This window comes from Lepus europaeus, chromosome 5 (assembly GCF_033115175.1).
Source record: "Lepus europaeus isolate LE1 chromosome 5, mLepTim1.pri, whole genome shotgun sequence".
Taxonomy (NCBI): Eukaryota; Metazoa; Chordata; class Mammalia; order Lagomorpha; family Leporidae; genus Lepus; species Lepus europaeus.
In genome coordinates, this window is record NC_084831.1 from 51425578 (window position 1) to 51450535 (window position 24958).

At 41.5% G+C, this 24958-nt stretch overlaps 1 protein-coding gene across 2 annotated transcripts in view; it reads left to right on the plus strand.

Moving 5' to 3' along the window:
* LOC133759828 (cytochrome P450 2J1-like) overlaps nt 1-24623 on the plus strand; it is a 44750-nt gene extending 20127 nt beyond the window's left edge. For both annotated transcript variants that reach the window (XM_062191434.1, XM_062191433.1), the window contains exons 7-9: nt 3386-3573; nt 15771-15909; nt 24165-24623. In XM_062191434.1, the coding sequence (XP_062047418.1) occupies nt 3386-3573; nt 15771-15909; nt 24165-24343 (506 nt within the window). In that variant the 3' untranslated portion in view covers nt 24344-24623. The remainder of the gene's footprint in view (nt 1-3385; nt 3574-15770; nt 15910-24164) is intronic.
* The last annotated feature ends 335 nt before the right edge of the window (nt 24624-24958 follow it).

Below are 24958 nucleotides of genomic sequence, written 5' to 3' on the forward strand. Positions count from 1 at the left end.
AATTTTATTAAACATACACAAATGTCATGTGTTTCCTGTGTCCAGGAATAGGAATATAGTGATAGTGTCCACCATACCCTCCCTCCTGCCCATGCTCGCACCCTCCTTCCGCCTTCCTCTCCTGTTCCCACTCTTATTTTTTTTTTATTTGACAGATAGAGTTAGAGTGAGAGAGAGAGAGACAGAGAAAGTGATCTTCCTTCCTTTGGTTCACCCCCAAAATGGCCGCTACGGCCAGAGCTATGTCGATCCAAAGTCAGGAGCCAGGTGCTTCTTCCTGGTCTCCCATGCAGGTGCAGGGGCCCAAGCACTTGCAATCCTCCACTGCCTTCCTGGGCCACAGCAAAGAGTTGGACTGAAAGAGGAGCAAACAGGACTAGAACCTGGCGCTGCAGGCAGAGGATTAACCAAATGAGCCACGGCGCCAGCCTACCCCCACTTTTTTTTTTTTTTAATTTTCAATTATCTTTATATACAGAAGATCAATTTAGCATATATTAAGTAAAGATTTCAGCAGTTTTCACCCACAGAGAAACACAAAGTCCCTCCACTCTTAATTTTTACAAAGTTCTATTTTCAGTTTACTTTATACCTACACTAAGTAAAGAGTTCAACAGATAATGTGAAGAAGAATACACTGTTCATCCACAGTAGAGAAAAGAGCTCTAACAATCACCAAATCTCAAAATGTCAATTTTACTCCAATACATTACATTTTAGTTACTCCATTAGTTACAGATTTCAAGGAAAACATATGGTATCTGTCTTTTTGGGACTGGCTTATGTAACTAAGTATATATAATGGCTTCAAGTTGCATCCATTTTGTTGCAAAAGATGGGACTTCATTTTTTATTGCACAGTAGTATTCCATAGTATACATATACATAATTTTTTTTATCCAGGCATCAGTTGGTGGAAATCCAAGTTGATTCCATATCTTAGCTATTGTGAATTAAGCTGCAATGAACATGGGAATACAAATAACTCTTCCACGTGCTGATTTCATTTTTTTTTTTTTTGGTAAATTCGCAGAAGTGGGATTGCTGGGTTATATGGTACATCTATTTTCAGATTTCTAGGGTATCTACATACTGTGTTTCACAATGGCTGTAACCAGTATATATTCCTACCAACAGTGGATTAGGGAACATTTCTCCTCACATCTTTGCAAGCATTTCTCTATGAGTGCTATTCTAACTGGGGTGAGGTGAAACCTCAATGTGATTTTGATTTGCATTTCTGTGATGGTTAGTGATCCTGAGAATTTTGCCAAGAGTTTATTGGCCATTTGAAATTCCTCTTGAAAAATGCCTATTCAAGTCCTTTGCCCATTTCTTAATTGTGTTGTTTTGTTGTTGAGTTTCTTGAGCTATTTAAAGATTTGGGAGAGAAATGTGCCCCTATTTTTTCACTGGGTCAGTGGGTACCTCATCCCTCTTAGGGCTCCAGGCCAGACTCACTCCATGCTCTCCCTTTGGCTGCATCACCAGTGGCATGGGCTGCAGCAGTCTGATTTCACTGCACTCTCCAAAGCTTGTGCTTTCTCTGGCTCTCATCTGCTGGGGTTGTGTGATATGTCCTTGTTCAAGCTGCACATCTGCATCTTACACATCAATTCATGGCGTTCCTCTTACGTAGCATTGCCACTGCAGCTTTCTCTCTAAATGTGCCCTGAAAAATGTACTTTCCACACTTTCTTATTTTACTATTTACCCTTAGTCTAGAGCAGTACACCCTTCCCTATTCTGCTATCTTGAAATCCTCCGTAAAATTTTGTTTTTAAAATGGACAGAAAAGTGATAATAAAGACTTATTTCTCTCTGAGGTAAAAAAATAAATAAAGAAAAATCTGAGCTGAGCTCTGCAAAGCCTCCAAGGTTTGAAACTGCTTCCGATTTGTGGCTCTGTTTTATATGGAAGGATGACCTTCCAGGCACTGAGCTGGCTCACCACTAGGGCTGCCTTTCTAGCAGTGGACAGAAGAAAGGAGGAAGGAGGCAGACACCCTCCCTTTAAGATCTTGTCCAAGAATTAAACATTCTGCCTAGGTTTTGTTGACTGTAATTTAGTCACATACTCACAGTTAGACACAATAAAATCTAGAAATGTAGTCCTTAGCTGGACAACCAGGTATCTAACTAAAATTTCTCTTATTCTAGAAAATATAAAACAAATGTACTCACTGAAACCAGTTCATGTAAACCTTAAATAATCCTTAAGATGAAGGTAAATGTATTCCCACTACATTTGATCAGATGAGGAAACTTGGGCTCAAAGACTTTGAGTGGCTTAAGCAGTAATGTCATGGAGCAAGAGCCTGCGGCCAGTTTGGGGTTTTACACCAAGGTGCACTTCCTACTCTTAGATGAGGGGGTCTTAGGAATCTGCAGTGTCTTTTACTTTCATTTGTCTAAAAATGTGTTGAAGTCCCCTCATATGTCTCCTTGAGAAACATGAGTGTATTTATGCTGTGGTCTGAGGAGTAACGTCCCCCTCAAAATTCATATTTTAAAATCAAATTGCCAATGTTATGCTTTAGGATGCATGGCCTTTGGTAGCTGATTAGATCTCATGACTGGGATTAGTACCCTTCAAAAACAGACCGCAGGGATCCACTGTGTTCCTTTATCACATGAGAACACAATGAGAAGTTGCCATCTTTGAGTCAGAAACTGGATCCTCACAGAAAACCAGATCTCCTTGATGTTGGGCATTCCAGGCTCCAGTGCTGAAAGAAGTAAATTTCTGTGGTCTGTCAGCCACCCAGTCTTTTGTATTTTCTTACAGTGGCCTGATGTACTAAGACAAGATCCTAGTACAAGCTTAGCCATATTGATTCTTGTAATTCTTTTTCAAATCTCACCAAGCTCAAGGAAAGTTAAGGAGTTGGAAATTTTCTTTTTATTATTATTATTATTATTTTTTTATTTGAGAGGTAGAGTCACAGATAGAAAGAGGGACAGAGGGAGAGACAGAGAGAAAGGTCGTCTATCCACTGGTTCTCTCCCCAAATGGCCACAATGGCCAGAGCTGGGCCGATCTGTAGCCAGGAGCCAGGAGCTTCTACAGGATCTCCCACATGGGTGCAGGGTCATAAGCACTTGGCCCATCTTCCACTGTTTTCATAGGCCATAGCAAAGAGCTGGATCAGAAGACGAGCAGTTGAGACTCAAATCTGCACCCATATGGGACACTGGTGCCATAGGCAGAGGCTTAGCTTAATACGTCACAGCAATGGCCCAGACAGTTTAACAGATAAAACTTTTGAAGGGTTAAAAACCATCTCATTTCTTTGAAACCTGGTTGCTAGTTGAAGCATGACAGGTGAGATCTTTTGAAGAAGTATAAAAGTTTAAAAGAAACTGAATCTCCTCTTCTTTCCAGAAAAGGTCCACGCTGAGATTGACAGTGTGATTGGCCAGTGGCAACAGCCAAGTATGGCCGCCCGAGAGTCCCTGCCCTATACCAATGCTGTCATCCACGAGATTCAGAGAATGGGCAACATCCTTCCCCTGAATGTGCCCAGGGAAGTGACAGTTGATACCACGTTGGCCGGATACCACCTGCCCAAGGTAATAAAACACTCCCAATCTCAGATCTGCCAGCCTGTCATTGATGTGGTGGGAGCCTGAACCTGAAAACTGATGCGTGTTTTGTTCTGGGGAATAACTTAAATGGGAAGAGGTGTGTTTTGTCTAATCTAATACCAGTTTCCTCCATGTGTTGTCCTGGACTATTAGTTTAACTTGATGTTAAAAAGTAGCATGGGTCTATGGACGCCGGGTTCTAGTCCTGGTTGCTCCTCTTCCAGTTCAACTCTCTTCTGTGGACCTGGAGGGCAGTGGAGGATGGCCCAAGTGCTTGGGCTCCTGCACCCACATGGGAGACCGGGAAGAAGCACCTAGCTCCTGGCTACGGATCGGAGCAGCGCCAGCCATGGCGGGCATTTAGGAAGTGAACCAACCGAAGGAAGACCTTTCTCTATGTCTCTCCCTCTCACTGTCTACAACTATAACTGTCAAATAAAAAAAAAAAAGTATCATGGGTCATGGAGAAATGGAGATTCCAAGTCAAATATGTTGAGGCTAAGACTGAACTGTCTTGGCTTTCTTTGGGGACTTCTCTGCATTCTCACTGTGCTATAGTATGTCATGAATATTTGTGGTCACACAGCAAGCAGCAGTTCCTGGTCGGATGTTGCTACAGAACACTTATTTGTCGTCTTGGTAGAGCATCTCAGAGGCACTAGGAACCCTAGACTGACTCTGGAAAATTCTGCTTTATAATCTAGAGCTTATTTAAAATGTTGAAAAGACATTTGAGACCAACTAGGGCAACATTACATTAATGATGGCTTTTTTAACATAACATAAGGGGTCTTTACCAGCTTTTACTTAGAGTCCTATGATGGGGAACTGATTATCTCACAAGGAAACCAATCCAAGTATGTGCAGTGTTAACCATTAGAAAGGGAGAGATGGGAGCACATACTCAATAAGCAATTATATGTGTTGTTGACTCCCTGGTGTGTTAAATGTCTTGTATCTTGTATTCTTCCCACTCCATAGATTGGGAAGTCAAGGGCCAAAGAAATTAAGTTTGAATAACATCTCTCAACTACTGGGCGACCCTTGGAATCCAGAACCTGATCTGTTAAGACTATTTGTGCTGGGCTGTCCTCCCTTCGCAGGAATGGCTTTATTCTACTTTAAAAGGGTCTCCCCACAATTTTTCTCAGATTTCCCTGTTAAGTTCCCTATCTTCACAAACAGCATTCCACCTTTTATTTTTTTACTTATTTGAAAGTTAGAATTACAGAGAAAGAGAGGGAGAGGCAGAGAGCTATCTTCCATCTGCTGGTTCACTCCCCAAATGACCACAGTGGCTGGGCTGAGCCAGACCAAAGCCTGGAGCAGAAGCTGCTTCTGGGTCTCCCTTGTGGGAGCAGAGGCCATGGACTTGGGCCATCTTCTGCTGCTTTCCAAGGCTAGTAGTAGGGAGTTGGGTCAGAAGTAGAGTATCCAGGACTCAACCACTGCCCAAATGTGATGCTGGCACTGAAGAAGGCAGCTTAACCTGCTGTGCCACAGTGCCGGCATCATCCCACCACTCTTGGGGTCAGCTGTCCTGTGCTCCTTAGTGCTTCTTCACACTGCACATTTACAGTTCCCTCCCCCTTGTGCTCTCTTCACATTGGCCAGCCTCTGTGGGTCTATGGCAGTTTGTTGAAGTCCCTCCCAACATCTGTTGCCTGGGGAAAATCTCAAGAAGTAGAATCAAAAGAACGTATTCATTGGACACTCCTTGCTCCTGTGCCTGCAGAGCATGAACGAAAGCTGCTGCACTGTCTGTTGCCTTTCTGGTTGTCAGTCTTGTGGATGGGTGCTGAACTCTGAGTACACACATGCTGTTTGTATTCTTCTAGCAATTCCTTTCATTACAGGGAACCAGTTTAGTTCAGCAGACTTTTTCTCCCTCTTATTTTTATGTCAACTTTATAATCATCCTGAGAATTGAAAATCCTAATTGACTATATGTTAGAATAAGATAGAAGCCATGACTTTGACCTCAGATAGACCTAATTCAAATCATAGCTCTATGTCCTCTCACAGTGTGACTCTAGGCATGTTATGTAACCTCAAAGCTTCCATTTTTACAGGTGGAAAAATGCCTTTTTTTTTAAACTTTTATTTAATAAATATAAATTTCCAAAGTACAGTTTTTGATTACAGTGGCTTTCCTCTCCTCCATAACCTCTCTCCCACCCGGAACCTTCCCATCTCCCGCTTCCTCTCCCATCCCATTCACATCAAGATTCATTTTCAATTCTCTTTATATATAGAAGATCAATTTAGTATATATAAAGTAAAGATTTCAACAGTTTGTACCCACACAGAAACACAAAGTGTAAAGTACTGTTTGAGTACTAGTTATACCATTAAATCACATAGTACAACACATTAAGGACAATGATCCTACATGAGGGAGTAAGTGCACAGTGACTCCTGATGTTGACTTAACAATTGACACTCTTGTTTATGGTGTCAGTAATCACCCGAGGCTCTTGCCATGAGTTGCCAAGGCTATAGAAGCCTTTTGAGTTTGCCGACTCCAATCTTATTTAAACGAGGTCATAGTCAAAGTGGAAGTTCTCTCCTCCCTTCAGAGAAAGGTACTTCCTTCTTTATTGGCCCATTCTCTGCTGGGATCTCACTCACAGAGATCTTTCATTTAGGGTTTTTTTTTTTGTGTTTTTTTTTTTTTTTTTTTTTGCCAGAGTGTCTTGGCTTTCCATGCCTGCAATACTCTCATGGGCTTTTTAGCTGGATCCAAATGCCTTAAGGGCTGATTCTGAGGCCAGAGTGCTGTTTAGGACATCTGCTATCCTATGAGTCTGCTGTGTATCTGGCTTCCCATGTGGATTGTTCTCTCCTTTTTAATTCTATCAGTTAGTATTAGCAGACACTGGTCTTTTTTATGTGATCCCTTTTTTTTATTTTTTATTTCATAAATGTGAATTTACAAAGTGCAACTTTTGTATTGTTGTGGCTTCCCCCCCAACCTCCCTCCCTCCTGTGGCCCTCCCCTCTCCCTCTCCCATCCCACCCTTTATCGAGTTTCATTTTCAATTACCTTCATATACTGAAGATCAACTTAGTATATACTAAGCAAGGATTTCAACAGGCTGCATTCACACAACCGCACAAGGTATAGGGTATTGTTCGACTAGTAGTGGTTTTAAGTTTCATAGTAAAACACATTAAGGACAGAGATCCTATGTGGGGAGCATGTACCCAGTGACTCCCATTGTTGATTTAACAATTGGCACTCTTATTTGTGACGTCAGCAATCACCCGAGACTCTTGCTATGAGCTGTCTAGGCTATGGAAGTCCCTTGAGTTCACCGACTCTGAACTTGTTTAGTCAAGGCCGTGTCACAGTGGAGGTTCCTTCCTCCCTTCAGGGAAAGGCGCCTCTCTCCTTGATGGCTTGTTCCTTCTGCTGGGGTCTTGTTCACCAGGGTCTTTCATTTAGATTGTTTTTTGCCATCGTGTCATGGCTTTCCATGCCTGTGAGACTCTCATGGACCTTTTAGCCAGATCCGAATGTCCCAAGGGTTGATTCTGAGGCAGGAGTGCTGTTTTGGGCATTTGCCATTCTATGAGTCTGCTGTGTGTCCTGCTTCCCCCGCCGGATCATTCTCTCCCTTTTAATTCTAGCCTTCATTATTTGCTTACACTGGTCTTATTTGTGAAATCTCTTCGACACATACCCTATCTTTTTGATCGGTTGTGTATTTATACTTATCACTTTACCAAGTGCGCTGGCATTGGTACCTGCCTCCTTGGTAAAACTGATTTGAAATCCCCTGGCACATTTCTAGTTCCACCATTGGAGGTAAGTCCGAGTGAACATATGCCAACCTATATATCTCCTCCCTCTCTTATTCCCACTCCTATGTTTAATATAGATCACTTTTCTGTTAATTTTAAACGCCTAAGAATGATTGTGCATTAATTACAGAGTTCAACCAGTGGTCTTATGTAGAACAAACAGAGCAACAACAACAACAACCACCACAACAAAAATACTAAAAGGAATAGAATAGTAAGTTGTTCCTCAACAGTCAAGACAAGGGCTGATCCTGTCATTGTCTCTCATAGTGTCCATTTCACTTCAATGGGTATCATTTTAGATGCTCGTTTAGTTGCCATCGATCAGGGAGAACATATGATATTTGTCCCTTTTGGACTGGCTTATTTCACTCAGCATGATGTTTTCCAGCTTCCTCCATTTTGTTGTTAAATGCCCGGATTTCATTGTTTTTTGCTGCTGTATAGTGTTCCATAGAGTACATATCCCATAGTTTCTTTATCTAGTCATCCATTGATGGACATTTAGGTTGATTCCATGTCTTAGCTATTGTGAATTGAGCTGCAACAAATATCGAGGTGCAAATGGCTCTTTTTTTCTCCCCTTTAATTGCACTTGGGTAAATTCCAAGGAGTGGGATGGCTGGGTCCTGTGGTAGTGCTGTATTCAGGTTTCTAAGGATTCTCCATAGTGGCTTTACCAGTTTGCATTCCCACCAACAGTGGATTAGTGTCCCTTTTTCCCCACATGCTCACCAGCATCTGTTATTGGTTGATTTCTGTATGTAAGCCAATCTAACCGGGGTGAGGTGAAACCTCATTGTGGTTTGGATCTGCATTTCCCTGATGGCTAGGGATCCTGAGCATTTTTTCATGTGTCTGTTGGCCATTTGGATTTCCTCTTTTGAAAAATGTCTGTTAAGGTCCTTGGCCCATTTTTTTATTGGGTTGTTTGTTTTGATTCTGTGGTGTTTTTTTGATCATTTTGTAGATTCTAGTTGTTAATCCTTTATCTGTTTTGTAATTTGCGAATAACATCTCCCATTCTGTTGGTTGCCTCTTCACTTTCCTGACTGTTTCCTTTGCTGTAAAGAAACTCTTCAATTTGAGGTAATCGTATTTGTTTATTTTATCTCTGATTACCCGTGCCTCTGGGGTCTTCTCCAGGAATTCTTCGCCTGTTCCAATATCTTGAAGGGTTTCCCCTACGCTCTCAATTAGTTTCATGGTGTCGCGGCGCATCTCTAGTTCTTTGATCCATGTTGAGTGGATTTTTGTATAAGGTGTAAGATAGGGGTCTTGCTTCATACTTCAACATGTGGACATCCAGTTTTCCCAGCACCATTTGTTGAAGAGGCTGTCCTTGTTCCAGGGGTTGGTTTTAGGTCCTTTGTCGAATATGAGTTGGTTATAGATGTTTGGATTGATCTCCGGTGTTTCTATTCTGTTCCATTGGTCTACCCATCTGTTTTTGTACCAGTACCAGGCTGTTTTGATTATAACTGCCCTGCAGTATGTCTTGAAGTCTGGAATTGTGATGCCTCCGGCCTTATTTTTATTGTAAAGGATTGCTTTAGCTATTCTCGGTCTCCTGTTTCTCCATATGAATTTCAGCATCATTTTTGCTAGGTCTTTGAAGAATGACTTTGGTATTTTGATTGGTATTGCATTGAACTTGTAAATTGCTTTTGGGAGAATGGACATTTTGATGATATTGATTCTTCCAATCCATGAGCATGGCAGGTTTTTCCATTTTTTTGTGTCATCTTCTATTTCTTTCTTTAGTGTTTTGTAATTTTCATCATAGAGGTCTTTGACATCCTTGGTTAAATTTATTCCAAGGTACTTTATTGTTTTTGTGGCTATTGTGAATGGGATTGATCTTAGAAGTTCTTCCTCGGCCCTGGCATTATCTGTGTATACGAAGGCTGTTGATTTCTGAGCGTTGACTTTGTATCCTGCCACTTTACCAAACTCTTCTATGAGTTCCAATAGTCTCTTATAGGAGTTTATCGGGTCCCCTATATATAGTGTCATGTCATCTGCAAATAAGGATAGTTGAACTTCCTCCTTTCCCATTTGTATCCCTTCAATTTCTTTTTCTTGCCTGATGGCCCTGGCTAACACTTCTAGAACTATATTGAACAGCAATGGTGAGAGTGGGCATCCCTGTCTGGTGACAGTTTTCAATGGAAATGCCTCCAACTTTTCCCCATTCAATATGATGCTGGCCATTGGTTTATCATATACTGCCTTAATTGTGTTGAGGAATGTTCCTTCTAACCCCAATTTGCTTAGGGTTTTCATCATGAAAGGGTGTTGTATTTTGTCGAATGCTTTCTCTGCATCTATTGAAATAATCATATGATTTTTGTTTCTCAATTTATTAATGTGATGTATTACATTGATTAACTTTCAAATATTGAACCATCCTTGCATACCAGGGATAAATCCCACTTGGTCCGGGTGAATGATCTTTCTGATGTGCAGTTGGATTCGGTTTGCCAGAATTTTTCTTTCTCTGTTGTGTCTTTTCCGGGCTTAGGAATTAAGGTGATATGGCTTCGTAGAAAGAATTTGGGAGGGTTCCCTCCCTTTCAATTGTTTTGAATAATTTGAAAAGAACTGTGGTTAGTTGTTCTCTAAATGTCTGGTAAAATTCGGCAGCGAAGCCATCCGGTCCTGGGCTCTTCTTTTTTGGTAGTGCGTTTTTTACTGATTCAATTTCTTCCATGGTTATGGGTCTGTTTAGATTTTCTATATCTTCATGGCTCAGTTTAGGAAGGTTGTATGTGTCCAGGAATCTATCCATTTCTTCCAGGTTCCCCAATTTGTTAGCATACATCTCTTTGTAGTGGTTTCTAATGATTCTTTTTATTTCTGTTGTCTGTTGTTACATTTCCATTACTATCTTTGATTTTACAGATTTGTGTCTTCTCTCTCCTTTTTTTTTGATTAGTTGGGCCAATGGTGTGTCGATTTTGTTTATTTTTTCAAAGAACCAGCTCCTGGTTTTGTTGATCTTTTGTATTGTTTTTTTTGTTTGTTTGTTTGTTTCAATTCTGTTTATTTCTTCTCTGATCTTTAGTATGTCTTTCCTCCTGCTGGATTTGGGCTTGACTTGCTGTTGTATTTCTAAATTCTTAAGGTGCATGGAGAGTTCATTTGTTTGGTTCCTTTCCAGCTTCTTGATGTAGGCACCAATTGCTATAAACTTTCCTCTTAGCACTGCTTTTGCTGTGTCCCACAGGTTTTGATAGGTTGTGTTATCATTTTCATTTGTTTCTAGAAATCTTTTGATTCCTCTTTTAATTTCTTCAATGACCCACTGTTTGTTTAGGATCATGTTGTCCATTCTCCATATATTTGCATATGGTATAGAGATTCTTGGGTTGTTGATTTTGAGTTTCACTGTGCTATAGTCTGAGAAGCTGCATGGTATAGTTTCAATTTTTTTGAATTTGTTGAGGCTCCCTTTATGGCCTAGCATATGGTCAATCCTAGAGAACGTTCCATGTACTGGGGAGAAATACGTGAACTCTGTGGCTGTGGGGTGGAAGGTTCTGAAGATACCTATTAGGTCTATTTGATCTATAGCGTCAATTAGCTCTATTGTTTCTTTGTTGAATTTCTGTCTTTTTGATCTGTCTATTGGTGAGAGTGGGGTGTTCAAGTCCCCTGTTACTACTGTATTTGAATCTATATCTCCCTTTAAAGCCTTTAGTAATTCTTTCAGGTAGCCAGACGCCCTGTAATTAGGTGCATATACATTTATAATAGTAATGACTTCCTGTTGGATAGATCCTTTAATCATTATATAATGCCCTTCTTTGTCTCTTTTAATAGTTTTTATGTTAAAGTCTATTTTATCTGATATTAGGATGGCCACACCAGCTCTTTTTTGATTTCCATTAGCTTGGAGTATCTTTTTCCATCCTTTCACTTTCAGTCTGCATGCCTCTTTGCTGATAAGGTGTGTCTCCTGAAGGTAGCATACGGATGGATTCTCTTTCTTGATCCAATCAGCTAGTCTATGTCTTTTGGTAGTAGAATTAAGAACATTCACATTCACTTGTGATTATTGTTAAGTGCTGTCTTTTCCCATTCATGATTCCTGAAACGAGCTGTTTATGTATTTTGAACTTTGTTTGTATGTTACTCTACATTCGCTTTTTTTTGTAGTGAAATTCTTGTTTTTGTATTTCTGTGTGCAGCACGTCTTTGAGCAAGTGTTGTAGGGTTGGACGCGTGGATACAAATTCTTTCAGTTTCTGTTTGTCTTGGAAGATCTTTATTTCCCCTTCATTCATAAATGATAGCTTTGCAGGGTATAGTATTCTAGGTTGGCATTGTTTGTCTTTTAAGACTTGAAATATATCACGCCATTGTCTCCTTGCCTGTAGTGTTTGTGATGAGAAGTCTGGGGTGAGTCGGATTAACTTACCCCTGAATGTGATTTGTCATTTTTCTCTGGCACATTTTAGGATTTGTTCTTTGTGTGTCACTGAGCTGAGTGTTGCCACAATGTGTCGCAGTGAATTTCTCTTCTGGTCTACCCCATACGGAGTCCTGGCTATCTGTTGAATTTGGCTGTTGTTATCCAGCTGCCTTTGTTTGAAGTTTTCTGATATTATTTCATTGAAAACACCTTCCAATCCATTCTCTCTTTCCACCCCTTCAGGGACTCCTATTATCCGAACATTACACCGTTGGCTTGAATCTTGTAGGTTTCTGACCATATTTTTTAATTTTTTAATTTCTTCTTCCTGCGTTTGAATTGACTGTATTATTTCTGGAAGTTTGTCTTCAAATTCTGATATTCGGTCTTCTATTTCATCTGTTCGATTTCCAAGGGACTCCACGGTGTTTTTTATATGGTCAATTGAGTTTTTCATTTCCAGTATTGAATTCTGGCTTCTCTTTAGGATCTCTAATCCTTGGGCTTGTTTTTCGTTCAGCTCTCGACACTGTTTCTCATTATTTCTAAGTAATCTGATTATTAATTTTCTGAATTCTTTTTCTGGCATGGTTTCAAATTCTTCTTCAGCCTCTGTTATGGTTGGTTTAGTCTGCTCCATTGGCGAGTTTATATATTCTTCTGTATTCTTATTGTGGGTTTTTGTTTTGTTTTTTGGCATTCTGTCTGGGTGGTTTTTCCGGTTGATTTCCCTCTGCTATAGACTGCTGTGAGTCTGTACCAATATCCAGTGTAAGCAGGCTGCTCTGCCTTCTAGAGTTTATTTATTTTTTACTTATTTATTTTTTGTTTATTTTATTTATTTATTTATTTTTTGTAGCTTGCGTGGGTTGGTGTCAGGGCTTTGAGGTGCCAATCTCCGCCCTTTAGGGGCCGGTTTCCTTGTTCCTATGTTTGTCCTTGCTTGTCTGTGCCTGGGGTTCCTTGGTCAGCCACTCTCTCTCACTGCACCTCCTGCATGAGGAGTGTCAAGTAGCTCCAGACCACCTTTGGACTCCGCCCCTGCTGCTTCCCCCTTTGGAGCAGAGGCCAGCCTCCTTTAAGCCCAAATGTAAACAAACAGGATGGCTGCACTCTGCCCGCTACAGCACTGATTGTGGGTTGGGTGGTTCCTAAGGATCCTGGCATTTTTGATCCCTCAGTTCGCCCCCTGGATCCTGCTCTCTTCCTGCGGGCGCTATTCGGATTTTTTTTTTTTTCTGGTAACTTGAGTAGACTGGTGTCAGGACTTTGAGCTGCCCTCCCTCACTGCCCACCCCTGCGCAAGGTGTCGTGTTGCTCCACTCCACCTTTGGGCTCCGCCCCCGAAGGTTAGTGTGGCAGGGGAAGCAGCTCTCCTTTAAGCCGGAATGTAAACAAACAAGATGGCTGCTTCCCACCCACTGCAGCTCCAATTTGCGGGAGGGGTCCTGGATTGTTTAGTCCCTCAATTAATCCCCCTGAATCGCGCACTCTTTCTGCAGGTGCTACGCACTCTGTTCCATTTTCTATTTCCTCCCTCACCTGGTCGTGCGTGTCTCAATGTCCATCCCAGGGTGGGTTGGGGGAAGGGTGACGGCAGCTGGTGCAGTGGTGCCCAACCAGCGCCCTGTCTCACCTCGGTTTCCAGAGCTCCCCTTTCAGCGCTGGCGTGTGGATTCTGCGGCTGGGCTCCTGACTCTGCGGCTGGGCTCCCACGGCTGGGCTCCCCGTGGCGGCTCGGCGGGGTTGGGCTTCCACGCGGTGGGTGACCTTGCTCTCCCCATAGGTCCTCCGTGTCGCATCCACTAGACCCGGGAGAGTTTCCTCTGCAATTTTTCCCCGAGCCTTTTCCTGAGGCTGCAGTAACTCCACTTTTATTAAACTATCTTTTCCTAGACTATCGGTGCACGCCCTCACTATTCCGCCATCTTGGCTCCGCCCTCCTGCTTTTCTAACTCAAAAATGACTTATGTGATCCCTTTGACTCTTGATCCTATCATTATAATCAGTTATAAACTGAAATTGATCACTTTGACTAGTGAGATGGCATTGGTACATGCCACCTTGATGGGATTGAATTGGAATCCCCTGGCACGTTTCTAACTCTACCGTTTGGGGGAAGTCCAATTGAGCATGTGCCGAACTGTACATCTCCTCCCTCTCTTATTCCCACTCTTATATGCCTTTCTTTCTTAATAGTATGTTTTTTAAAAATTGAGAGGCAGAGAGACAGAAAGCTCTCATCTACTTTACTCCCCAAATGCCTGCAACAGCCAGGAGCCAGGGGATGAAATTGGGGATTAGGAACTCAGTCCAGATCATCCAGGCAGGTGGAATAATCCAATTACTTGAGTCATCACCTGCTGCCTCCCTGGTGTACATTGGCGAGAAGCTTCAGGAGCTGGAAGTGGGTATTGAACCCAGGCACATTTGATATAGGTTGCGAGCAACTGTCTTATCTGCTGGGCCACACAGTTGCACCTGTAAAGTGTATTTAAACCTCTTCCTTAAGATCTATGTGGTTATGCATGCAGAGTCTTTAATTTTAGCACATAGTACCGAAAATACTCAAAATCGCAATTCTTATTTATTATTATTTATTATATTCAGTTCTTGTTCACTAAGCAGTTAGAATGCTCAGGTCTGAGAACAAGAATCATGTGAGTGCCTCGTACAAACCATAATTGCCCAAAGGAAAGAATTCACGGAGTTCTATAAAGATGCCGACCAGCTGGATGGGGGAGGAAGAGCAGAAGTGGTCAAGAAGGGCTTCCAAAAGGCAGTGATGCTTGAGCTGATGATGAAAGGATGATTGAAAGTTAGCTGCTCAGTGATACAGTGAGCTTGAGGAACATTCCTTGCAAGGCAAACAGTGCTTAATAAAGACAGTGAGGTGTAGGTATGTGGTACAGCAGTTAAGCTACCTCTTGATATCTCCAATCCCATATTACAGTGCCTGGTTAGAGTTCCTGCCTCCATTTTCCCTTCTAGCTTCTTAGAAGTTTATCTATGAAATACATGAAATCTCTTCTCTTTATTTTAATAAAAATTTAAAAATAAGGCCAATATTGTGGGAGTATAGGCAGAGGGAAAGTGGCCAGAGAGGGAGAAACAATGGGTGTTTATCCTAAGAGCAATGGGAAGCTACTGACAGTGTAAAGTTTGAAGTGGGAGTAGTGGGAGACATGAATGATTATCTCATGTTCGAAGTTCATTCTGCTTTCAGGGTGTGGAGCAGATTGAAATTGGTAAAACAGGATGCGGCATAGAGTGAAGAAGTGATTATAGGAGTCTAGGCAAGGAAGGTGAATGCCTGGACAAAGGTGGCAGTGGTGGACATGGAACAGCAATGATGGAATCAACAGAAATTTAAAGTAGCATCACTCAATCTTGCTTATGGGTTGTATGAAGACACAGGGAGAAAGCCTCACTCTAAGTGTCTCCTGAGTTTCTCAGTATGTATCTGGATGGACAAGAATTACTTTTACTTGGCTACCTAGTCCTTTATTTAACCCGTTGTGGAAATGGGTACGGTGTACTAATCGGTGCAAGGAAGAGAATGGAAGAAACATTGATGAAGGAAAGAGACATCCTTTACTTTTGTAGAGCTGTCATAGTCATTGCTTCATAGAGCAGCTAGGTTGATTTTGGTCTAGTGTTGACTGACCCATCTGTCCCCTCCCAAGTCCTACACTGACCTCTCCCTGTAGAGATGATCCATGATGCAGTCAAGATTATCCACACTGTGCTGGAGAAATTCTCAGCCAGCAATTATAGTCAGTCATTGTGAGCTGGCCCATACAAGGAAGAGGGACATGATGGGATGGGCTCAGGGGAGTGGGTTTGGAAATGTTCAGGAGATCAGGGTGTGATCAGGCTCTGGCATGGGAGCCCAGAGCCCTCTGCATGGGTTGTTGCATGAGTCAAGCCTCACCTGAGTCTTTGTTGCCTTATCTAGGGAACTGTGATCCTGACCAATTTGACTGCACTGCACAAGGACCCCAAAGAGTGGGCCACCCCTGACACATTCAATCCTGAGCATTTTCTGGAGAATGGACAATTTAAGAAAAAGGAAGCCTTTATACCTTTCTCAATCGGTGAGTTGTAATAAATAGGAGTTTGAGTCCAGAGTTCCTTTCTCAGCCCTTCCCTCCTCTCCATGTGTTCCTTTGCTGTAGTTGGAATGTTTCCAGACCACACCGCCCGCGTGACTCCATCTTTCTGTTGCAATCTCGGGATTCCCCGGGCTCTGCATTGCTCTAATTTACACCTACTTTTTAACAAAGATTTATTTATTATTTGCTTTGAAAGGTAGAGTTAGAGAGGGAGAGACAGAGAGAGAGAGAGATCTTCCACCCACTGGTTCCCTCTCCAAGTGGCTGCAATGGCCAGAGCTGGGCCAATCAGAAGCCAAGAGCCAAGAACCAGGAACCAGGAGTTCTTTCTGGGTCTCCCATGTGGGTGCAGGAGCCCAAGGAGTTGTGCCATTTTCCACTGCTTTCCCAAGCCCATTAGCAGGGAGCTGGATAGGAAGTGTCGCAACTGGGACAGGAACTGGCATCCACATGGAATGCCAGCGCTGCAGGTGGTGGTTTAACCTTTTATGCCATAGTGCTGGCCCCTTGCCCTTACTTCTTAAGCCTTCTCTTACCTCTAACAGAAATTTCAGTCTTTATTCTGTGCTCCAGAAATCTGGGGACAGGGCCCCGGCCCTGCCATCTTTACAGAGTATTGAAATATCCTGAGTTCTTTTTATGGACTGCCAAGACACATGATAGAGCTGACTGAGTAAGGTGATGAGGAGGCATCAAGTGGAAGGGGTTACCTATTTGCCGCATGGGCATCAGGCAGTGACGCTAAACACCACTGTCTTAACTACATTGGGTCTTACTTGTAAGTACTTCCTGTAGAGGTCCTTTTGCCTTTTTAATTTTAGTTACCTTTTTAAAACCTGTTGGTACGTTTATAGGGTGCATTGCTTGAAAGGTAGGAAAGAGGATGCAATGAAAACTTTCTCACATTTTTTGATTACTGGTTACAAAGGGTATTTTTAGCTCAAATACTATAAAATCAATTTTAAAAATTTCTTAGCATGTTCCAGGCATTGAGTTCCATCAAATAATTTCCCAAATCCTTAAGTTCATAAGTATTTATAGAATATCTATTATATATTAAGTGTTTAGCCCTAAAGATATGACAATGAAGGAAATAGAAAAAAACAGCACTGACCTCATAGAACATATGTTCTAGTATAACCTCACAATATTTGAGTTACTATCACCACTTTAGAGATAAGGAAGCTGGATCCAGGCCTTGTGGTTCAGTGGGTTAAGCTGCCAGTTGGGACACCTGCAACCTATACTGGAGTGCTTGGGATCGAGTCCCAGCTACTCCACTTCCAATCCAGCTTCCTGTTAATGTGTCCGGAAGGTAGCAGTTGATAACTTAGGTACTTTGATTCCTGCCACTCAGTAGAAACCAGGATGGAGTTTCTGGCTCCCGGTTTCAGTCTGAACCAGTCCTGGCTATTGTGGGCATTTGGGGGAGTGAACCAGTGGATGGAAGATATCTCGCTCTGTTTTTTTCTCTCTCCCTCACTCCCCCTCTCTCTAACTTTAAAATAAATAATTCTTTAAAAAAGAAAATGAGATAAGAAAAGTAAAGTATGGAAGCTAAAGTCACGAATCACATGGCAGAGCAAAGCTACTCCCCAGTATTTGTCAAAAACCAGTTTCTATTCTTTCTGTCTCTGGAAAATAACTAAATGCTATACAGAACCCAAACTGTGAAATGCATGGTAGTTTCTCTATCATTAGCTTTAAATGTGGGGTGATTTTCTGAGGTTGTCGTTTTGCAGCTGATGTTGCTAAAGCTGTGAGAGGGAGGACCTGGAGTTTGGCCTCATTTCTGGGTGCCCCCAAAGCTCATGCTTTCACATTGTGTTGCACTGCCCTGGGTAGGTCTCAGCTCATTCTGATTGTGTCTGCTGTGTCTCTCTTCATCTGGTTCTATGCCACATTTGCTCTCATTGCAGAAGTCACTTCTGATAGGAAAGCTGATACAAGATACCATCTAGTATTCCGCTCTGCAATAGTTTCAAGATTTGTATTACAACATAAAATTGCAGCTGTATTCTTCAGTTCTTAAAATTATCCTCATGTTTTGGCTTCTGCATCAGATCCACAAAATGCTGAAATGAAAAAAACGTGACCCTCTATTCATTCCACAAAAATGCTTCACTTGCTTGCTGCAGCTGGGATTAGAGGAATCCTCATAGATGTCCTTAGCTTTCAATGAAGAAAGATCCTCCAGGCTGAGTGATGCCTGGATATCTTTCCTTCATGTTACAGAAGCCTCTTCCTCATGGTTGTTTTATGAGTCTCCCTGTTAAAGAAAATTCTCTCATCTTCATTAGCTATAGTATAAAAAGAATTACACACAGTGACTCACTGGTGCTTTGCTGTTGAGACTTGTTATACACCCTCTTAATTACAGGTTTCATTTACAAACAAATCATCTCATTTGATCCTTATATACAACCCAGTTTTTAATAGTGAGACAGTTTGGTATTTCTTTCTTAGTATAAAGAAATCAAAAATAATAGAGAATTATTTCTTATCCAAGATCCTGTACCCAAGGAATTGGCAGAACAGGGAGTAGGACTCAAGTTTTTGTGTTTCTAATCTACTGTTCTCTCCAGTACAACTAAAATGGAACTTAAGTACCTATGTAAAGGTCCCTCCACTTTTCCCCTGAGTTCATACCATATGTATTAGTTAGCATGTTGCTGCAAAACGAAGGGTACAAAACTCCATGACTTAACAATCAGCATGTGTTATTGCTCACAAGCCTAATAAGATATGTGGCTCTGCTGATCTTGGCTGGGCTCTCTTACACGTTAGGGAGATCAGTTGGCCGAAGGCTGTTTTCAGATGACCTGAGTTGGACCACAGGGGTTTTCTTCCATGGTATCTTTCATTCTCTAGTTAGCTTGCCTGGCTTGTTCACATAATGGCAATAAGTTCTCACAAAGGCGAATAAGAAGCACACTGCCTTCTTAATGTCCCAGCAGGGAACTGGCATACTATTAGGCAGTGCAAGCCACAAGGCAAGCCCCAGTTCAAGAGGAGGGAAAATGACTTGGGAAGGGCTATGAAATCATATTGTAATGATGTGTATCCAAGGGTAATGGGAGGTTGGAGTTGTTTTGGTCTCATCATCTCTCTTTCTGAGATGCTTGAAATTCAGAGAGGCAAGCAATCTGGGGATTCCCACAGAAGTTGTGATAGAATGAATGCTAGTCAGATGGAACAGGAGACGAGTTAAAAATGGCAACACAACTGTTTAATTGTTCTGCCACACTCCTACCTTTGGCATAAAGTTGCTTCTCCTCACTGTTGGTCTAGAATTTTCTAAATATAGCTTCCCTGGAATAATTATATGTTGATAGCAACTGCCCTTATCTTAGAAAAGAGCCAGTTATGAAATTATTGAAAATGCATTTTCAGGTAAGATTACAAAGTTATTAATTAAAAATTCATATTTCATTTTACTCATTTGAGTTCTTCCCATTTGATCCATGAGATTAGCAGGTGACTACATGAAAAACAAGACCTCATTCCTCATTTTCCAATTAAAATCACTGGATCACAGGAGATAGGATTGGGAAGAACACTGCCAAAAACCTAAACCATTTCTCTCATTTTACTAATAAGGTCATTATCCTGGTTAGATAATGATAGCCAGTTAGTAGGAGCAGGAGGAAAATCCAAGAATTTTTTAATTGAGGTGATATTTTGAATGGAAATATTACTCATTTTTCATGGTTTTAAAATTCATACCTTCTGTGTCACTGAAATCCTTGTACAGCCATGCAACATGGGAGAGAGATTATTTCACATATTTGACAGGTTTAGCTCCATGAGAAGAAATGGTCTCCTCAAATTCACACAGCTGATTACTGATAAAACCAATTGGAGAATTCTTTAAACCTGGTTCCCAATTTCCTGGGAAAATATACCTGTAAGCTCACAATACAGATAAATCATTCTCAACATCTTGTTGACAACATCTTGTCAATATCAGTGTTGTCATGATACATGGATTTTTCAAGAAGAATCTTAGGCTCTTCCAAACAGCTGATTTGGTGTCATTTTAACATGTTGCTAATAATAGTTTTATGATAGGTGAAGAGATTTAAGATGAGGGGAATAGAGGTGTATTAAACACATGCAAACACAAAAAAATATAGCAATGACAAAATTGTAAAGTACATTTCTGAAACAAATTTTCAAGAATGATTTAATTTTATTTCTTCAACATGTTATACGTAGAAGACAAAATGGAGGCATGCATACATAAACAAATTTCCAACAATATTTAATTACATGAGAAAAAATGAAGTATCAAAAGATGCATGTAGAATTAACTACAGATAGTAAGACCTTTTATGATATCCAAGGGGATTCCCCACAAGGACAATGAGGAAATATGCCAAGATGTTGACAATGGTTTATCTGTATTGTGAGATTACAGGTATCTTTTATGACTTTTTTTATTTTTCGTGTTTGTTTTCTTTTTGTAATGAATATGTATTCAGAAGAAAGTAAGCTATTAAAAAAACACATTAGATAGAGAGTGATAGTGACTGGTGTGAGGTCTTGTAGCCCCAGTAGAGACAGAAGGATACTCACTCAAGGAAGGGAGCAATGGAAGCCTAGAGCAGGTGTTGGATTGGAATCAGAGGAATCCCTGTAAACTCATATTTAATAATTAGATTGGTAAGTAGATGTAGAAATAAATATAGACATAAATTTGGATGTATATGCACACCTTTGAATAATATATTGACATAAATTTATTCTCCAGCTCTATTAGTTAAAATGACCTTGGAGCAACAATGCAAGAGCAATAAACATCCTGGGCTCCAGATCTTGATTTTTGTACGTAACTATCTGCTATAAGGAGTCACGATTTCAGGAAATATGGCTCCTTGCAGGGTTAGTGAAGGGAAAATATAATGTTAATCCAAATCATAAAAGGGGACTTCAAAATGGTCATGGAAAATGGAATTAAAGCTGAGTTTATTTTGATACAAAGTATTATGAAATTATGCATAGGTTTTTAATGCATTTTCCACAAACTTTTTGAGGACTCCTCATGTTCTGCTGACAGTTAGTAAATATCCACTTGAATAGGTATCAAATGGCCAAATCTAGAATATTTTGGGCACCAAAACAAGTAATGATAGATTTATAACCCTTTAAAAAAAAACAAATTCATGAATCCATACTGCTATAAACAGATGAGTGCATTGATGAATGAGGAGAGCAGGTGTTCCTTAGAAGAGTGCTAATAAATGATGGAATTGGCCGGCGCTGTGGCTTAATAGGCTAATCCTCCACCTTGCGGTGCCGGCACACCGGGTTCCAGTCCTGGTTTGGGGCGCCGGATTCTATCCTGGTTGCCCCTCTTCCAGGCCAGCTCTCTGCTATGGCCCAGGAAGGCAGTGGAGGATGGCCCAAGTCCTTGGGCCCTGCACCCGCATGGGAGACCAGGAGAAGAACCTGGCTCCTAGCTTCGGATCAGCGAGATGCACCGGCCGCAGCGGTCATTGGAGGGTGAACCAACGGCAAAAAGGAAAACCTTTCTCTCTGTCTCTCTCTCATATCCACTCTGCCTGTCAAAAAAAAAAAAAATGATGGAATTTTTAAAAATTACAGTTTCCAACCATTAGGCATAAATAATTTGGTTAAGAAATAGCAATGGAGGGGCGGGCGCTGTGGCTCACTTGGTTAATCCTCCACCTGTGGCACCGGCATCCCATATGGGCGCCAGGTTCTAGTCCCGGTTGCTCCTCTTCCAGTCCAGCTCTCTACTGTGGCCCAGGAAAGCAGTGGAGGATGGCCCAAGTGCTTGGGTCCCTGTACCTGCATGGGAGACCAGGAGGAAGCACCTGGCTCCTGGCTTCAGATCAGGCGTAGCTCCAGCCATGGTGGCCATTTTTGGGGGGGGGGGGCGGTGAACCAACGGAAGGAAGACCTCTCTCTCTGTCTTTCTCACTGTCTAACTCTGCCTGTCAAATAAAAAAAAAGAAAGAAAGAAAGAAAGAAATAGCAATGGTAACTAGTGGATGAAAGTTTAGTGAGGAATGGTTTATTAACATAGCCTCAAAACATTTTTAGTTATTTTTAGTTTTAAAATCAGATAATAATTTTTCAAGAGAGTACTTGGTAAATATCTTCTTAATCATGTGAGCACTGGTAATGTTGTGCACCACCTGATAGGATGAAATGAGAACCCAGCATCAGTTAGGCGACGTTCCTACCAAAAATGCAGACCTTCACCATTTGAATTAAATCCTGAGGGAACATGAAAGACATTTATGAAATAACTGATATGTAATCTTTTCAAATGCCAAAGGCTTGACAGTTGCCTAAAGTAAGGAATTGTTCCAGACTGAGAAAGACTAGAGAGACATGACAGCTAAACCCAATGCTTGAATCTGAAGTGAAAGCTTTTATAATGAAGGATATCATTAGGATAACTGGCAAAACCTGAATCGGATCTGAGGCTCTGATGGTAGGGAATCAGTAGTGTTAATTTCCCAGCTCTGGTGGTTATGTTGTGGTTAGGTGAGTGAACACCCATGTCTATAGGAAACACATGGGCAGTGTAGACAGTTTACTCAACCCAAGAGAAGCAAGTTCTTGATTTTTTTTTTATTTTTTGCAAATCTTCTATACATTTGAAATAATTTGAAATTATTTCAGAATAATGGGCACATTCTGGAAAGTGAGACCATAAATAATTTTAATATATAGACAGCTAGTTTATTTATTCATTTATAAAGAGTTATTTACAGGTTGGTTTTCAGGTTATGTTATTCTGTCTTTTGTTTTGAGAGTTATCCAGATCATTAATCATAAGCAATTATAAAGCAAGAATATTTATCCTTATCCCAGTGACATTATAAAATACCTAGCTTTGCTGCAAATATTTACTAACATATTGACCTTTATGTTAGCATAGCCACATAATATATAAAATAGGGTTCTCCTCTTAAACACATACACCTTCACTAATACACACACTAGCATTTAGACTAAGGCCTGGAGATAGTACTTAATTTGCCCCAATCACATGGCTGGAAAGTGGGAGGAGCTGAGTTGGATCTCCTTCCCTCGGCTTCCACTTCATGCACCCATCCAGGAAGTGGGATGTGGCCAGGGCAATACCATGTGTGAGCTGTGGGCCCTACACTCTTGTAGAATCACAAGTAAAACTTGAGTTTGCTTCCCTGACATGCAGCAAGCCAATCACTGAAAATGAGGTGGTGAAAGAAAGGAGGTGTTTATTTTGTACTATGCAGCTATTGTTAAATTCCCAGAGCCCTTCTCCCCACCCAACCCGGACCCAAAATAATTAAGGGTAGTAAATCGAACAAATCTGTGGTTGAGCAGTGTATGACCAGGGTGTGTGCAGGTCTCTGGTTGGACCACAATGCTTGTGACTTCCCTTGGTCAGCAATAGGCTGGCATGTTCTAAAAATGCTGTGATGGCAAAGAGGGCTCCTGTCTTTTTGAGTCTTCATTATCCTGTTTGCTCAAAGCCTGGGGCTTCTGTAAAGCTTCTCAACATGGAGTCTGGTATCAGGATATTAATGCTGGAGGTGATCCCAAACCTGATCAATTTTATCCTACATGCCTGCCTCCATCATTGTGATCTGGGGTCTGCCAGATCAAGTTGAAAGATCAGGGCATGAAAATTGATAAAGTCTGCATCAGGACATTAGAAGTAGGGACTTTGTTTCAACATTAGATGCAGAGAGCTTTGTGGGGAGAAACACTGTGTGTAAGAAGGACCAGCCTAGGAGGGAGCTGGAGCAGTTCTGTCATTGTCACTGAGCCCTGGCCTGCCCTGATCAGAGAGGAAAATCCCTGCTTTGCTATTGACTTGCTTATATTTTGGACAGTTTCCTTTTATGGACTGAAAATTTTCACACACTATCTTGTTGTCTGCTTTTGCTATTGTTGTTTGTTAAATCATTTTTGAAAGCATTATACTTTTTAGGCCAGCCCAGGCCTCCCATTTCTGCTGTCCTGCACCCCAGCAACTTTACTCCAGAACCCAGGCCCTGAATTGCATTTGACTTTGTGACCTTGGGCTTCCACATTCGGTGTTCTAATGAAGCCAGGTGGTTCTCAGATGCAAATAAGCCCCTAGACAGATAGGCCCAGGTGTCTCGCAGACCCTATCTCTGCTCAGGTTTTGAAGGATGTGGTTAGGACACCAATCCCTGCTAGACACCATTGCCACCTGACAAGATAACTCTTCTGTTCCTGTCTTTCAGGAAAGCGGGCATGCCTTGGAGAACAGTTGGCCAAGTCCGAGCTGTTTATTTTCTTCACTTCCCTCATGCAAAAGTTTACCTTCAAACCTCCAAGCGATGAGAAGCTGACCCTGAACTTCAGAATGGGCATCACCCTTTCCCCCGTGAGACACCGCATCTGTGCCATTCCTCGAGCCTGATGTTGTCGGGATGGAGAAGTGACGTGGGCTCTGAAACCACTGTGGCCTGCCCAGATGTTATGGGACTGAAAGAAAGTGCCTGTGGAAATATCAGAGAAATCAGCCTCTGAGAAAACTGAATCCAAAATACAGCTCTGCTATCTTCTTTGAATTAGCCCAGGGCAAAGCATTTATGTGCTAAATGATTTACCTTTTTGTCCAAAAGATAAAAAAAAAGATAATTATTCCTTCCTTGAAGAAAGTTTTTGTACAATCAAATTAAAAAGTGATTTGTAATTCACAAAGTGCATCATGCAAGTTGTGATTGTAATGTGCCTCTTCCAACATCCTTTCTTGGACATGTTTGCTTCTGGTTTCAGGTCAAGGTGTTGTGAAAGAGGGGATGAATGTTAGAAAGTGGACCCTGGATACAGCCACAGAGGTTAACCAGGAGGCTCTCCCATTTAGTAGCATCTGGTATGCTTTTTCTTATTTTGGCCTCAGAATAACCATCTGGAAAGACAACAGGGCAAGTATTAGGTCCCACTTACTGGCAGGGAAAGCAAGTGCTGTTGAACCAGTGAACCAGTCTCTGTGGATTAAGAGGGAGCACTACTTGGCCTTGAACTCAATTAA